This window comes from Somniosus microcephalus, chromosome 11 (genome assembly GCF_052327205.1).
Source record: "Somniosus microcephalus isolate GS21.2 chromosome 11, FLI_Smic_1.0, whole genome shotgun sequence".
Lineage (NCBI taxonomy): Eukaryota > Metazoa > Chordata > Chondrichthyes > Squaliformes > Somniosidae > Somniosus > Somniosus microcephalus.
In genome coordinates, this window is record NC_140997.1 from 91982139 (window position 1) to 91999856 (window position 17718).

The window sequence follows — 17718 nt, forward strand, 5'->3', positions numbered from 1 at the left end:
TTATTAATTGAACGAATATCTACTGCGTCTTGTGGGAGAGTTCCACACTTCCACCATCCTTTGCGTGAAAAAGTGTTTCCTAACTTCTCTCCTGAATGGCCTGGCTCTAATTTGAAGGTTATGTCCCCTTGTCCTAGACTCACCCCACCAGCGGAAAAAGTTTCTCTCTATCTACCGTCAATTCCTTTTAAAATCCTAAAAACTTCAATCAAATCACCCCTTAACCTTCTATATTCCAGGGAATACAGTTTATGTAATCTCTTTGGGGCATGTTTGAAGAATGGAAACGGCAAGAATACCTTTCATTGGCTGTGCACACAGAGCGAGAGGCTGAGGAAGACCAGGGAAGCGCTGGATAGACAACGTCAAGAGTGACTTGACACAGAAAGGGATTCAGAGGATTGAGGCGACCCAGCAACTTCAGAACCGACAACATTGGAGTGAACCACTTGGTCCCTTGTCGCTGCTGAGCTGACAGACGGGGCTTGAGTCGTAGTTTTATTATACCTTAATATTCGCCACTCGCTCTCCAAGTGCATTCTTCATCCACGCCACGAGCCCCTCAGCCTCCGACTCAGACAGACGCTCAGTCACTGTGAAAGGAGAAGCAATCAGTGGAATCAGTCGCAGTGACAGTTACTGAGATACAATAATTAAAGAAATGTTCAAAGTTTCTGTACTTTTCTCTTTTTTTTTTTAAAGTCACACCCATTCTCTTCATGTACCATTCGCAGCTGAGGCTGTCTGCTTGCTCCTGGGGGTGGGGTGAGAGAAACAGAGACACACACAGGCAAACACACAGTGAGTGTGGCAGACACACACACAGGCAAACAGAGTGTGACAGTGACACACAGGCATACACACAGTGAGTGTGATAGACACACACAGACACAGAGAGAGAGACACACCAACAAAATGAGCGATCTGGTGATACCTCCCCCAGGACAGTAATCACTGGTTGGCCTTCAGACAAGTGCCAAGTGCAGGTGTGGGCCAGTCTGAAGCCTCCCGGTCCGACCCCTCCTACAGGGCACCATACCTGGCCTGCTGTCCTCGTACTTTTCCTCCTTATAATGATCCACCACAATGTCAGTCTCCACAGAAATCAGCTTCTTCTTGTCAAACTCCCGCAGGTGTAGCAGAGTCAGCTCATCAAACTGGTCGTAGCAAAAGAGAACCTACCAGGAGCATACAGGGAGACCAGAGGGTTAGTTTAAAACCTGCCCGTGCAGAGCACAGGGTGAGATGGAAGTGGTGAGAGTCGGAAGACCAATTGAAGCTGGCTCCTCTGCCTAGCACCCAGTGAGGCAGTGAGCCATATAGACTAGGGAAATCCCACGGCCAATCCCTGGATTGTGGGGGGGGGCGGGGGAAGAGAGAGCGTATGATTGGCCTAAACGCCTCGGGGCAAGGGATTGGTGGGGGTAAGGAAGATCGGGCAGGATCCACACTTCTGACTGTTGTGTAGAAACCCTCACCTGCTGCATAGCTAACAGAGGCCGCTGGGTGAGGACAGGGTATGAGGCGAGGCTGTAACGATGCGTCACTCTGCTGGAGGTGAGCACGGGTATTCTGGTTGATTTATGACGTGTGCCATCAGTGCAGCTTAACAGTGCCGATGGAAAACTCATTTAATAAATCGATAGCAAGCAAGGAAATGTAACACAGATGCCGGGTGCACAATATTCCCACCTTCAGACAGAGCAGGGGAGAACGGTAAAGTACCGGCTAGCAAACTGCCCACTGGAAGCCCCCTCCCTCCTCCTCACCTCCATTTCCTTCTTCTTCATGGCTTCGAAGTATGGTGAGTGTTGTGCTAGGTGGCGGTTCGGCGCACACAGGTAATAAATATTTCGGTTCCCCGCTTTCATGCGGCTGCCGTACTCGGCTAGACTGGTCACCTGACCTGCCGACAATGCAGACGATTCGAACCTCAACAGTTTTCCGATATTCTCCTAAACACACAACGCAGTCGGTTAAAAGTAGCAGCTCGGCCTGAATCAGGACCAAAGACGCCCTCGATGGCCCCTGGTCATTGCTTAATTCAGCAACTCCGATGGCAAAACCAACTGAATTGCACGACACAGGACTGTGCCACGGAGGCCAGGAGACTCCAGGTGGAAACCCTAGTCTGTGTTCAGTTAGCCGACGTGATCTAGAGCAGCAGCTTGGGCTCTAGAATCGGCCTCAGTACCCGGAGCCGGGTTGGGTCCTGCTCCTGGTGTCTGTGCGGTGTCCAAGTGTGAACCTGGAGTACCAACAGGACCAGGCTCAGCTGTCAACATGCTCTTTAGAAGCAAGGTACCAGGGCGGCTGGAGCAGAGAGTCTGGAGACTCTGGACCCCCAACAGTACTCCGTAAGACCAGAGAACTTTACAGCACAGCAGGAGTCCATTCTGCCCATCGTGTCTGTGACAGCTCATGGTTAGAGCAACCCAAAAGTATTCCTACCTCCCCCACCTCTCATCATAGACCTGTATCTTCCTCTGCTTCAAATATTTATTTAATTTTCCCTTAAAAGATGCAATGGTCTCTGCCTCAACCACTCCCTGCAGCAAAGCATTCCGTGCTCCAAAAATCCGCCGTGTAAAGAAATTCCCTACACCTTGCCTCATTCTCTCTGAAGTTTCAATTGTTCACTAACCAGACTTTCCCTATTCACGCTATCAAAACTCTTCATGGTTTAAAAATCTCAATTGAATCTTCTCTTGGCCTTCTCTGCTCCAGTAGAAACAGTCCCAGTATCTCAACTCTCTCAGAACTAGAGTTTCCCGTCCCTGGTATCATCCTGGTGAATCTACGCTGTTCACTCTCCATGGATTTAATGCATTTTCTGTAACTGGGTCCAAAACTGGCATCACCAATGTTTTGTACAAATTTATCATTTCATAGAATCTTACAGCACAGGAGGCCATTTGGCCCAATATGCCTGTGCCGGCTCTCTGAAAGAGCTAGCCAATTAGTCCTACTCCCCGCTCTTTCCCCACAGCCCTGCAAATTTCTCCGTTTCAAGTATTTGTCCAATTCCCTTTTGAAAGTTATTTATTAATCTGCTCCCACTTCCCTTTCAGGCAGTACATTCCAGATCACGACAACTCTCTCTTTACTCTCTCACTCTATACCGCCAATTATAAAACTTAAAACCCTGTCTGTTCTCTTTTACATACAGAACATAGGATATACAGCACAGAAACAGGCCAACCAGTCCATGCCAGCGTTTATGCTCCACCCGAGCCTCCTCCCGTCTTTCCTCATCTAAATCTATCAGTGTAACCCTCTATTCCCTTCTCTCGCATATGCTTGTCTAGCCTCCCCTTAAATGCATCTATAATATTCGCTTCAACCACTCCCTGTGGTAGCGAGTTCCACATTCTCACCACTCTTTGGGTAAAGAAGTTTCTTCTGAATTCCCTGTTGGATTTCTTGGTGACTATCTTATATTGATGGCTGTGGTGTATGTAACCTGTTCCACCTTAAGAGAACTTAAGCCTGTTCCACCTTAAGAGATGTACTACTTTCTCTGGCTGCTGTATACGTAATACCGGTGGTGACCACACCGGTATATAAGCACTGTGTAGTAATATTGTATTCAGTATAGTCCCTACCTCCAACCAGTAAAGACCTGTTGAATTTACTCTTGTAGTCTGTGTAGTAATTATCACTATAACACACAGACTTAACAGTGGCGACGAGTCCGATTCTTACCCTGCGGCAGTTATTTCCACGGCGGCTTCGTCCACAGACAGGACGTCGAAGAGAGGTTTCCACCCTCATCACCCTACTGGAAGACACGTCGATCGGCAGGCATCGAGAAACCAGAGTGCAGAAGACATCCTGACCTCGAAGCCTCCATCAGCGACTGTCAGCTTTTTCTTTCTACCTCGGTGGTGGGTAAGCCGGGCAGCGACGCGACAGAAAGTCAACCGCGTTGGCTGTACAGACGGGGCTGGGAAGACGGAGGAATAAGGGCGGTGAGATCGATCGCAACCGGAGATAAGGGCCGGGCCGCTTTCGAGCGAGAGGCGCAGCGCGGGGACATCGATCGCAACCGGAGATAAGGGCCGCATTCGGGCTAAAAGGCGCAGCGTCTGGGGAAACTGAAGGCGCGAGAGCCGCGGTGAAGCGGAGACAGCGTCGGGGGACGGTTGAAGACCGCCAAGCGCGGAAAAACCGCCATTTTGTGGGCGGAGGACGACGACAAGAGCGGGAAGCCGCCATCTTGGATAACATAAAAATACAATAAATTGCAACGATGCCTAAACATGGGAACATTAACACCTTTGATAGTGACATCGAAGATTGGGCCATGTATGTAGAACGCATACAAAATTATTGTAAGGCAAATAAAATTCCTGATGCAGATAAAGCACTAACATTATTAAATTTAATGGGTGCGAAGACATACGGGCAATTGAAACACCTTGTATCACCAGATGAACCGGCGGATAAGACGTTCGAGGAGACTGTTACTGTCCTGAAAAATCATCTAAACCCCACGCCGCTGATGCTAGCGGAACGATTTAAATTTTACGACAGAAGGCAGCTGCAGAATGAAAGCAATGCTGAATATTTGATGGAATTACGTAAGCTAGCAAAATATTGTCAGTTTGGAACGGGACTGACAGAGGCACTACGAGATAAATTTGTGTGTGGTTTATTTAAACAGGATACACAAAAGCGACTGCTCGAGGAGAATGAGCTGACACTTGAGAAGGCGGTCACTATGGCAGCAGCACACGAAGCCGCAGCGAGAGGCACGGCAGTAATGCAGCTACGGTCACCGGAACTCGGTACAAACAAATTGGGTTTGAGTTCTGTCAAATGTTATCGTTGTGGAAAGACAACGCACGATCAGAACCAGTGTTGGTTTAAAAACCAAGAATGCAGAACGTGTGGCAGGCTTGGCCACATAGCTAAAGTATGCCGGTCAGGAAAGAAGACCAGCAACAAAAAGTCACCGCAAGGAAAATACGCAAAGGTACACAAGGTGACAAAGAACAGTTTGACCGAACAGAAGTCAGATTCAGACGCTAGCAGTAATGAACTGGATAGCTTAAGAGTACACAACGTTGGTAAGGATGCAGATCTCCAGACAATTTGGGTCACTCTTCAGATAGCAGGAGTCCAAGTAAAAATGGAATTGGACACTGGATCGGCATGGACGGTCATGAATAAGAAAGATTACAGAAGGTTATTCCAACATATTCCCCTACAGGATACGGAGATTATATTGAAAACATACACGGGGCAAAGAGTGTACCCCATCGGAAAAATAGAGGTAGAAGTGGTCCACAAGGGCGAAGAAAGCCAAGTAATGGACTTATATGTGCTACCTGAAGGAGGTTCACCACTACTAGGACGGGAGTGGATTAGGAAAATGAATATGGACTGGCACTCCTTGAAGGCACTAACGGTAGATTCCGGGGAAACAGATGTCAAACCTAAACGATTGTCCAGAATATTGGATGATGCTAAAGAGGTGTTCCAGCAGGGACTGGGAACATTGAGAGGAATTACGGCAAACATCAAGATTGATGAACATGCACAACCAAAATTTTTTAAAGCCAGACCGGTACCCTATGCAATACGACCTACTGTTGAAGCGGAACTGGAAGCACTAGAACGTTCAGGTGTACTGTCTAAGGTAGATTGGAGTGAGTGGGCTACGCCCATTGTTCCCGTTATGAAACGTCCTGCGAGCAACAAGCCAGGAGATCCAGGGAAGGTTCGCATCTGTGGAGATTTCAAAATCACCGTTAATCCGGTGCTTCACACAGTGCAGTATCCGCTTCCACGGATTGAGGATATTTTCGCTTCATTGTCTGGCGGGAAACACTTCACCAAGATAGACCTGGCGCAGGCGTACTTGCAGATGGAGGTTGAGGAAGAGTCACGCCAATACCTCACGATCAACACGCATCGAGGGTTGTACCGGTACAATAGGCTGGTTTTTGGAGTGGCATCGGCTCCAGCAATTTGGCAGAGGGCCATGGAGCAGGTATTACAGGGAATTCCAGGCACACAATGTTACCTGGACAATATTCTGATCACAGGTGATGGTGATGAACAACATCTCGCAAACTTGGAACTGGTGCTCAACAGACTGAAAGAGTATGGACTTAGAGTAAATCGGCAGAAATGTGAGTTCTTCCAGAAGCGGATCTCGTACTGTGGCCATGTCATTGACCGGGAGGGGCTTCATAAGTCTCCTGACAAGATTGAGGCAGTTTTAAAGGCTCCCGCTCCGGAGAATGTCTCTCAGTTGAGGTCGTTTCTAGGATTAATTAACTATTACCATAAATTTCTGCCAAATCTATCCACGGTACTGCACCCGCTGAACGCTCTTTTACAGAAGGGGGTACCATGGGAATGGAGCGAAAACTGTAAGAAGGCATTTCGCAAAAGCAAAGAATTGATCACCTCAGAGGAAGTGTTGGCTCACTTCAACCCGACACTGCCTATTCGGTTGGCTTGTGATGCTTCTCCATATGGTATTGGGGCAGTACTCTCACACAAGTTGCCAAATAGCACGGAAAGGCCAGTCGCGTTTGCATCCAGATCATTGACCTCCGCTGAGCGCAACTATGCGCAGATCGATAGGGAGGCTCTTAGCCTTGTATGGGGAGTGAAGAAGTTTAATCATTACCTGCAGGGCCAAAAATTCACACTTCTGACAGACCATCAACCGTTGGTATCCATTTTTAACCCTAAGAAGGGTGTTTCGGTGATGACAGCGCAGCGTCTCCAGAGATGGTCTCTTTTCCTAGGGGCACATCAATATCAAATAGAATTCAAAGGTACGAAACAGCATGGCAATGCTGATGGGCTGTCGCGCCTGCCACTACCTGAAGAAGACACGACGAAAGTTGACCCTGTTGAGTTATTTCATTCGACCATCAGAGTGTTTACCAGTCACCAATGCAAGTATTGAAAGAGAAACCAGGAACGACCCGACACTGTCCAGAGTCTACGAGGTGACAGTGAAAGGATGGCCAACACAGGGTGATCCTCTGTTACCGGCATTTTCGGCAAGGCGAGACCAGCTGTCCGTCTGCCATGGTACCTTGATGTACGGGACAAGAGTGATTATTCCTCCCAAGTTAAGGGAAAGAGTTTTAAACGAACTGCATGAAGGTCATCTGGGGGGGGGGGGAGTTAAAATGAAAAGTCTTGCTAGGGCTTATGTATGGTGGCCGGGTATTGACCAACAGATTGAGGAGTTAACGAAAAGCTGCGCTGGGTGCCAAAAAGTGCAAAATGCACCTCCGATAGCACCGCTACACCCATGGGAATGGCCTTCAGCCCCATGGCAACGTGTACACATTGACTTTGCTGGTCCATTCATGGACTCCATGTTCCTAATCGCGGTGGACGCACATTCCAAATGGCCAGAAGTCATCAAGATGAATACCACTACTTCAGAAAAGACAATTGCGGTGTTAAGAACAATATTCGCAAGGAACGGATTGCCAGAACAGATCTGTTCGGACAACGGACCACAGTTTGTATCGGAAGAATTCCGACAATTCTTAAAGAAGAATGGAGTAAAACATTATACCTCTGCCCCATATCATCCGGCAACAAACGGGTTGGCTGAAAGATTTGTCCAGACATTCAAAAAGGCAATTAAGGCCATGAACGATGATCAGATTCCACTGCAACACAAGGTTGACAAGTTCCTGATGTCATATCGAAACGCCGATCATGCAGTGACTAACCAAAGTCCTGCCATGATGTTTTATAACAGGAGGTTGCGGTCCAAGTTGGACTTGTTAAAACCAAATGTGCGGAGGGAAGTGGAAAACAAACAGTTTCGGCATATTAACAACAAGACCACTCGAACTTTCGACGTAGGACAACCAGTGTTGGCAAGGGGCTATGGAAACGAAAAATGGCAGTCCGGAACAATTCGGGCCAGACAAGGACCTCTGATGTACACAGTAGATATTGGTCATAATGTGATAAGGCGTCATGCGGATCAACTGGTAGAGTCGAGAGCAAGGGTCGAACCCATGGTTGTGACAGAGACAACTGTGGAAGATGTTAATGAACCTGAAGCATCTACCTCGGCAGGGAATGTACTTGATGATGATGACACCCAATACATTGGAAACCAAATAGAGGAGGCACCTCAACAACAAGAATCAGAGACTACTGAGAGGCGTTATCCAAGCCGCATCAGAAAGCCTCCTGAGAGACTGAACCTTTGAACTGTTATACCTGAAGTTATATATATGTATATATGTTATTATGTTATGTTAAATGGGGATATGACTGTTAAGCTAAAAAGGGAGGATTGTGGTGTATGTAACCTGTTCCACCTTGAGATGTACTACTTTCTCTGGCTGCTGTATACGTAATACCGGTGGTGACCACACCGGTATATAAGCACTGTGTAGTAATATTGTATTCAGTACAGTCCCTACCTCCAACCAGTAAAGACCTGTTGAATTTACTCTTGTAGTCTGTGTAGTAATTATCACTATAACACACAGACTTAACAATGGCCTCTAGTTATGCTCTTCCCCACAAGTGGAAACATTCTGTATCCACGCTATCAAAAACCTTTCACAATTTTAAAGACCTCTATTAGGTCACCCCTCAGCCTTCTTTTTTCAAGAGAAGAGACCCAGCCTGTTCATCCTTTCCTGATATGTATACCCTCGCATTTCTGGTATCATCCTTGTAAATCTTCTCTGCACCCTCTCCAGTGCCTCTATATCCTTTTTACAATATGGCGACCAGAACTGCACGCAGTGCTCAAAGTGTGGTCTAACCAAGGTTCGATACAGGTTTAGCATAACTTCCCTATTTTTCAATTCTATCCCACTAGAAATAAACCCTAGTGCTTGGTTTGCTTTTTTTATGGCCTTGCTAACCTATGGCGCAACTTTTAGTGATGAGTATTTATACTCAGAGATCCATTTGTTCCTCTACCCCACCTAGGCTCGCACCCTCCAAGCGATAAGTGACTTCACTATTCTTCCTACCAAAATGTAATACCTTTATCTACCTGCACTCACACTTTCAGGGGATAATGTATTTGAGCCCCCAGGTCCCTCTGCTCATCCACACCCTTCAGCATCTTTCCATTGAGTGTCTGCTTCCATCCTTTGTTTTTCCTGACTTAACCAGCTGTCTGCCCATCCCAAGAACCGGTGTGTTTTCCTGGAGACTTTTACAGCCCTTCTCACTGTTTGACAAACCCCATAATTCCACGTGATCTGCAAATTTTGAGATTTCAGCCCCTGCAGCCAAGTCCAAATCACCTGTACACATGGACTCGAGGGGTCCGGGGAGGGAAGGCTGAAAATTGCAGCAAAGTCAGTAAACGTACACATCCCTGCCCCGTATAGAACTAAATCAGGAATTCCAGTTATTCCCTCACTGCCATTACATCGAGATCCCACCCCAGCAGACCTTCACATCCTGCTCAGCTGTTGTCACAATCCCTTCACGCACGAACAATCCGTAATCCTCGTAGAACTTGATGAACTTCTCGGGCTCTTTCTTTCCCTGGTCCAGGAAGAATTTGATCAGTCGTTGCTGCAGAACATCTCGCAGCTTCCTGCAGACAGGAGCACACGCCCGTGAGTTATACAGACCCAGACAGGAGCACGCGCCCGTGAGTTATACAGACCCAGACAGGAGCACGCGCCCGTGAGTTATACAGACCCAGACAGGAGCACGCGCCCGTGAGTTATACAGACCCAGACAGGAGCACACGCCCGTGAGTTATACAGACCCAGACAGGAGCACGCGCCCGTGAGTTATACAGACCCAGACAGGAGCACGCGCCCGTGAGTTATACAGACCCAGACAGGAGCACGCGCCCGTGAGTTATACAGACCCAGACAGGAGCACGTGCCCGTGAGTTATACAGACCCAGACAGGAGCACACGCCCGTGAGTTATACAGAAACGAACACCCGTGAGTTATACAGACCCGACAGGAACATATGCCATGACTTATACTGACCCAGGCACAATGGAGGCCCAGGAGGTTCACTGAGCTGCTGCCACTCGCCTGGGTACATGCACTGACCAGCGTATTACAGTGCCGGGCAGTGAAGGAAAGTCCTGTCTGACCTCCAGCCTGTAATGAGTCAGTTGATCCCAGCAGGGGGCAGCAGTGAGGGTTCTACAATTATACTGATTGTAACTGCTACTCGGTCTTTCCTGCTGGAGAGTGCATGGCGGGATATCAGGCGAGAACAGGGCGAGGTTACGCTGCGATGGCCTTCTCTATCCTATCTCTCCATTCACAACAAGAACAGTGACTTGGACATGGGGCTGGAGGAATGCCAGTATCTGTAGCACTGTCGCAACCTTATATATAGAATAACAGATACCCAGGAGTGAGTTACAGGCTGGAATCTAATGGATGGGTTTAGGAGTTTACATATATTTTTATTCTTTCTGGGGATGTGGGTGTCGCTGGCAAGGCCAGCACTTGTTGCCCATCCCTAATTGCCCTTGAGAAGGTGGTGGTGAGCCGCCTTCTTGAACCGCTGCAGTCTGTGGAGTGAAGGTACTCCCAAATGCTGTTAGGAAGGGAATTCCAGGATTTTGACCCAGCAATGATGAAGGAACTGCGATATATTTCCAAATCAGGATGGTGTGTGACTTGGAGGGGAACTTGGAGGTGATGGTGTTCCCATGCGCCTGCTGCCCTTGTCCTTCTAGGTGTTAGAGATCGCAGGTTTGGGGGGTGCTGTCGAAGAAGCCTTGGCGAGTTGCTCCAGATAGGGAAAATGGCAGAGGGGAAGGAGTAACCTTAGTGATTAAGGATGAAATTACCTCAATGATAAGAGAGGATTTAAAGAGAGGTAAGCAGCCAGTGGAGACCTTATGGATTGAATTAAGAAATAGGAAAGGATCTAAGACTGTAGTGGGAGTTGTGTATAGGCCCCCTGGTAGTAGCTCTGAAGCGCTAGATTGTATAAATGCAGAGATTAGATAAGCGTGTAGTAAAGGTAGAGTGGTTTTGATGGGGGATTTTAACTTTAATATAGATTGGGATAAGCAGACAAGCACCTGTCAGAAAGGCAGGGAATTTCTTAAGTGTGTCCAGGATAGTTTTCTAATATGTCCTAGAACCAACAAGATGGCAAGTCATATTAGATTTAGTAATGAGTAATGAGCCGGATTTAGTTAACAGCCTAACTGTGCGTGAACATTTATCCAATAGCGATCATAACATGATCGAGTTTAACGTCGCGTTTGAAAGGGTGAAACGCGAAACAGCTTCTCAGATTCTATATTTAGGTAAAGCCAACTTCAATGGGATGAGTCAAAGACTGTCCACAGTAAACTGGGCAAATGTGTTAATGGGTAAAACGACAGAAGATCAGTGGGAAATGTTTAAAAAAAAAACCTCGGCACTTCTGGCTGAAGATGGTTGCAAACGCTTCAGCCTCGTCTTTTGCACTTGTGTTCTGGGCTCCGCCATCATTCAGGAGGGGGATATTCATGGAGCCTCTTCCCCCCGTCAGTTGTTTAATTGTCCACCACCATTCACGACTGGATGTGGCAGGACTGCGGAGCTTTGATATTTTTATTATTCATTCCTGGGATGTGGGCGTCGCTGGCAAGGCCAGCATTTATTGCCCATCCCTAATTGCCCTTGAAAAGCTGGTGGTGAGCCGCATCCTTCAACCGCTGCAGTCTGTGGGGTGAAGGTACTCCCACAGTGCTATTAGGGAGGGTGTTCCAGGATTTTGACCCAGCGACTATGAAGGAACGGCGATATATTTCCAAATCATATGTTGTGTGACTTGGAGGTGATGGTGTTCCCATGCGCCTGCTGCCCTCGTCCTTCTTGGTGGTAGAGGTCGTGGGTTTGGGAGGTGCTGTCGAAGAAGCCTCAGCAAGTTGCTGCATCTTGTAGGTGGTACACACTGCAGCCATGGTGCGCCAGTAGTGGAGGGAGTGAGTGAATATTTAAGGGAGTGGATGGGGTGCCAATCAAGCGTGCTGCTTTATCCTGGATGGTGTCGAGCTTCTTGTGTATTGTTGGAGCTGCACTCATCCAGGACAATGGTCCTCTACCAACCTGCCCCCGCCACACAGTGCTGACCCCCGATTATCAAAATCCATGACAAGATCTTGGACAACGTGGACCACTTTCCATACCTCGGGAACCTACTGTCAACGAGGGCAAACGTCGACGACGAAGTCCAACACCGCCTTCAGTGTGCCAGTGCAGCCTTCGGTCGCCTGAGGAAGAGAGTGTTTGAAGACCAGGACCTCAAACCCGGCACTAAGCTCATGGTCTACAGGGCAGTAGTGATACCTGCCCTGCTGTATGCCTCAGAGACATGGACCATGTACAGCAGGCACCTCAAAGCACTGGAGAGGTACCACCAACGCTGCCTCCACAAGATCCTGCAAATCCATTGGCAGGATAGGCGCACCAACGTCAATGTTCTTGCTCAGGCCAGCATCAAAGCTCTGACCACGCTCAATCAGCTCCGATGGACGGGTCACATTGTCCACATGCCCGATACGAGACTCCCAAAACAAGCGCTCTACTCGGAGCTCCGGCACGGCAAGTGAGCACCAGGTGGGCAGAGGAAACGCTTCAAGGACACCCTCAAAGCCTCCTTGAAAAAGTGTAACATCCCCATCGACACCTGGGAATCCCTGGCCCAAGACCGCACAAAGTGGTGGAGAAGCATCCGGGAAGGTGCCGAACACCGAGTCTCTTCACCGGGAGCAAGCAGAAGCCAAGCGCAGGGAGCGCACGTCAACCCAAGCACCCCACCCACCCGCCCCTTCAACCACCATCTGCCCCACCTGTGACAGAGACTGTAGGTCCCACATTGGACTCATCAGTCACCTGCGAGCTCATTTTTAATGTGGAAGCAAGTCATCCTCGGTTCCGAGGGACTGCCTAAGAAGAACTCATCCAGGCAAGTGGAGAGTATTCCATCACACTCCTGACTTGTGCCTTGTAGATGGTGGAAAGGCTCTGGGGAGTCAGGAAGTGAGACACTCGCCACAGAATACCCAGCCTCTGACCTGCTCTTGTTGCCACAGTATTTATGTGGCTGATCCAGTTAAATTTCTGGTCAATGGTGACCCCCCAGGATGTTGATGTTGGGGGATTCGGAGATGGTAATGCCATTGAATGTCAAGGGGCGATGGTTAGTCTCTCTCTTGTTGGAGATAATCATTGCCTGGCACTTGTGTGGCACACGAGTGTTACTTGCCACTTATCAGCCCAAGCCTGAATGTCGAGCAGGTCTTGCTGCATGCAGGAATGGACTGCTTCATTATCTGAGGAGTTGCAAATGGCACTGAACACTGTGCAATAATCAGCGAACATCCCCACTTCTGACCTTATGATGGAGGGAAGGTCATTGATGAAGCAGCTGAAGATGGTTGGGCCTAGGACACTGCCCTGAGGAACTCCTGCAGCGATGTCCTGGGGCCGTGATGATTGACCTTCAACTACCACAACCATCTTCCTTTGTGCTAGGTATGGCTCCAGCCAGTGGAGAGTTTTCCCTCCGATTCCCATTGACTTCAGTTTTACTAGGGCTTGATGCCACATTCGGTCAAATGCTGCCTTGATGTCAAGGGCAGTCATTCTCACCTCACCTCTGGAATTTAGCTCTTTCGTCCATGTTTGGACCAAGGCTGTAATGAGGTCTGGAGCCAAGGGGTCCTGGCGGAACCCAAACTGGGCATCAGTGAGCAGGTTATTGGTGAGTAAGTGCTGCTTGATAGCACTGTCAACAACACCTTCCATCACTTTGCTAATGATTGAGAGTAGACTGATGGGACGGTAATTGGCCGGATTGGATTTGTCCTTTTTTTGTGGACAGGGCATACCTGGGCAGTTTTCCACATTGTCGAATAGATGCCAGTGTTGCAGCTGTACTGGAACAGCTTGGCTAGACTAGTTCTGGAGCACAAGTCTTCAGCACGACAGCCGGGATATTGTCAGGGCCCACAGCTTTGCTGTATCCAGTGCGCTGAGCCGCTTCTTGATATCACATGGAGTGAATCGAATATGCTGAAGACTGGCTTCTGTGGTGGTGGGGACCTCAGGAGGAGGCTGAGCTGGATCATCCACTCGACACTTCTGGCTGAAGATGGTTGCAAATGCTTCAGCCTTTCTTTTGCATTCGCGTGCTGGGCTCCACCATCATTGCAGATGGCGATATTCATGGAGTCTCCTCCTCCCATCACCTGGTTCACCACCATTCACAACTGGATGTGGCAGAACTGCAGAGCTTTGATCTGATCTGTTGGTTGTGGGATTGCTTAGCCCTGTCTATAGCACGCTGCTTCCGTTGTTTAGCATGCATGTAGTCCTGTGTTGCAGCTTCCCCAGGTTGGCACCTCAATTTTAGGTACGCCTGGTGCTGCTCCTAGCATGCTCTTCTACACTCCTCATTGAACCAGGGTTGGTCCTCTGGCTTGATGCTAATGGTAGAGTGAGGAATATGCCATGTTACAGATTGTGGTGGAATACAATTCTGCTGCTGCTGATGGCCCACATTGCCTCATGGATGCCCAGTTTTGAGCTGCTAGATCTGTTTTGAAACTATCCCATTTAGCACGGTGGTAGTGCCACACAACACTATGGAGGGTGTCCTCAGTGTGAAGATGGGACTTTGTCTCCACAATGACTGTGCGGTGGTCACTGCTACCAATACTGTCATGGACAGATCTGTGACAGGTAGATTGGTGAGGACGAGGTCAAGTGGGTTTTTCCCCTCGTGTTGGTTCTCTTACCACATGCTGCAGGCCCAGTTTGGCAGCCACGTCCTTCAGGACTCGGCCAGCTCGGTCAGTAGTGGTGCTACCGGGCGACTGTTGGTGATGGACAATGAAGTCCCCCACCCAGAGTACATTCTATGCCCTTGCTACCCTCAGTGCTTCTTCCAAGTGGTGTTCAACATGGAGGAATACTGGTTCATCAGCTGAGGGAGGGCAGTAGGTGGTAACTAGCAGGTTTCCTTGCCCATGCTTGACCTGAAGCCATGAGACTTCATGGGGTCCGGAGTCAATGTTGAGGACTCCCAGGGCCACTCCCTTCCGACTGTATACCACTGTGTCGCCACCCATGGTGGGTCTGTCCTGCCCGTGGGACATGACATACCCAGGGATGGTGATGGAGAAGTCTGGGACATTGGCTGAAAGGTTTTTTTTCATTTATTCGTTCACGGGATGTGGGCGTCGCGGGCAACGCCGGCATTTATTTTCCATCCTTAATTGCCCTAGTGAAGGAGGTGGTGAGCCGCCTTATACAACTGAGTGGCTTGCTAGGCCATTTCAGAGGGCAGTTAAGAGTCAACCACATTGCTGTGGGTCTGGAGTCACATATAGGCCAGACCAGGTAGGGACAACAGATTTCCTTCCCTAAAGGACATTAGTGAACCAGATGGGTTTTTACGACAATCCGATAGTTTCATGGTTACCGTTACTGATACTAGCTTTTTATTCCAGATTTACTTAATTGATTCTGTGAGTGTGACTATGTCAGGCTGTTTGCTTGACTAGTCTGTGGAACAGCTCTCCCAATTTTGGCACAAGTTCCCAGATGTTAGTGAGTGTGTGCCGTTGTTGTGTCCACAGCCATTGCCAAGGTCGATGCCGGGTGGTCCGTCCAGTTTTATTCTTATTGTTTTTCGTAGCGGTTTGATACAACTGAGTGCCTTTCTTGGCCATTTCAGAGGGTAGTTAAGAGTCACCCACATTGCTGTGGGTCATATATAGGAGTCTGGAGTTACATATAGGCCAGACTAGGTAAGGACGGCAGATTTCCTTCCCTAAAGGACATTAGTGAACCAGATGGGTTTTTACGACAATCCGATAGTTTCATGGTCACCATCACTGATACTAGCTTTTCATTCCAGATTTGTTTAATTAACTGAATTTAAAATTCCCCAGCTGCCGGGGTGGGATTTGAATTCACGTCTCTGGATCACTAGTCCCTATATATAGAATAACAGATACCCAGGAGTGAGTTACAGGCTGGAATCTAATCGAGGGGTGTCATGAATCTTATCATAACTCATGAAGTAACACTGGGCGGCCAGCTGGTGGCGCCGTCCAAGGAGTATAAATACTCGGGCGTGGGCCCAGCTTGCTCAGGATGTTTCTGTAACCAGGAACTAGTGATGTAACTAGAAATCTCATGGTTTTGAAACAGTTGATTAAAGCCTTGTTTTATACTCAAACCAAGCGCTCAGTAGTCTTTTTACATCAATTTAATCAACTGGACCTGCTCCACGCTCCGAGTGGTCTTGGGAACAGACGGCTACGACTCAAACCGTAGAAAGAAACTCGGACGAAGTAATCGATCCATCATGGAGAAACTACTCAGACCCGCCCGTCTCGACCTGGACCCGAATTCACTTACAGCTGCTAAGGTATGGAAACACTGGTATCGAACCTTTAGCAACTTCCTTGAGGAGTGTGGTGAGAATGTTCCTAATAAGTTACGAATGCTTGCCAACTATGTATCTCATGTGTTTGACTATATCGAAGACTGTGTAGACTATGACGCTGCTATCCAAATACTACAGCAGCTATATGTTAAGTCCCCAAACAAAATTTTTGCTCGGCATCTACTGGCCACAATTCGACAACAACCCGGGAATCACTTGACGAATTCCTTCAGAAACTTCACAGGCTCAGCAAGGATCGTAACCTTAAAGCTGTCACAGCTGAGCAGTACCAGGAGGAGTTCATTTGTGATTCCTTTATTAATGGGATTGTGTCTCCCTTCATACGTCAGCGTCTGTTGGAGAATAAAACCCTCAAGTTACAGGCTGCCTATGACCAGGCATGTTCTCTGGACTTAGCAAAGAGGAATGCAGATTCCTATCTTTCACCACATGCACGGGCTGCTGCTACCACTTTTAGTGACTCCTTCAACAGGCCTCGGGCGGAAGCCCTCACTGATGATGACTCCCACCTGGCTGATGACAACCCTGCCCTAGAAGCCTTCACTGATGACGACCCTGCCCTAGAGGCATCTTGGCAATCTGGAAGGAAGTGTTTCTTCTGTGGAGGTGCATTCCACTATAGGAAATTTTATCCTGCTCGTAATGCAGTCTGTAATCATTGCAGTAAGAAAGGCCACTTTTCTAAGGTATGCCAGTCGAGAGCCCGGTAGTTTTGCAGCTATCTATAAAACTGCTCCTCCCCCATGAGCCACTACTAAAGTTACAGCTGCAATCTATAAAACTGCTCCTCCCCCAAGAACCACTACTAAGGTTACAGCGGTCAAGGGTAAAACTGCCCCTCCTCCCATCACAGCCGTTTTTCCCCCACAGTCTGTCCCATGTAGCCACGAAGGTTTCGGTAAATGGACACATTTTGAGTGCACTAATCGACTCATGCAGCTCCGACAGCTTCATTAGTGAGCGGGCTGTCAGTAAGTTAAAACTGCGTATTTACCCCTCGGACAGGGAAATTGCAATGGCTCTGACGACACTGACCACCAATTCTTCCGACTTTTGTCTTGTCGACCTTATTCTCAATGGCCACACTTATTTCTCCACCGGGCTCGGGTTGCTCCAAAACCTATGCAGTGATGTGCTCCTGGGACAGTATTTCCAGAATCAACACAAAAGACTCACTTTCGAGTTGAGGGTTAAAGCCGGAGCTTACTATTTCCAAAGTACCGTTTTGTGCGCTTTCGGCGGCTTCACTCGACAAGCCCTCCTTGTTTTCCAATCTTTCCCCCCGATGTAAG

At 48.4% G+C, this 17718-nt stretch overlaps 1 protein-coding gene across 1 annotated transcript in view; it reads right to left on the reverse strand.

Annotated features, from left to right (window-relative positions):
- Positions 1 to 17718, reverse strand: part of trap1 (TNF receptor-associated protein 1) — a 31275-nt gene continuing 13557 nt past the window's right edge. The window contains exons 12-15 of the mRNA XM_086000998.1: positions 9421 to 9568; positions 1770 to 1955; positions 1040 to 1178; positions 1 to 593 (exon numbers count right to left, since the gene is read on the reverse strand). Coding sequence (XP_085857124.1) covers positions 502 to 593; positions 1040 to 1178; positions 1770 to 1955; positions 9421 to 9568 — 565 coding nt within the window. The 3' untranslated portion in view covers positions 1 to 501. The remainder of the gene's footprint in view (positions 594 to 1039; positions 1179 to 1769; positions 1956 to 9420; positions 9569 to 17718) is intronic.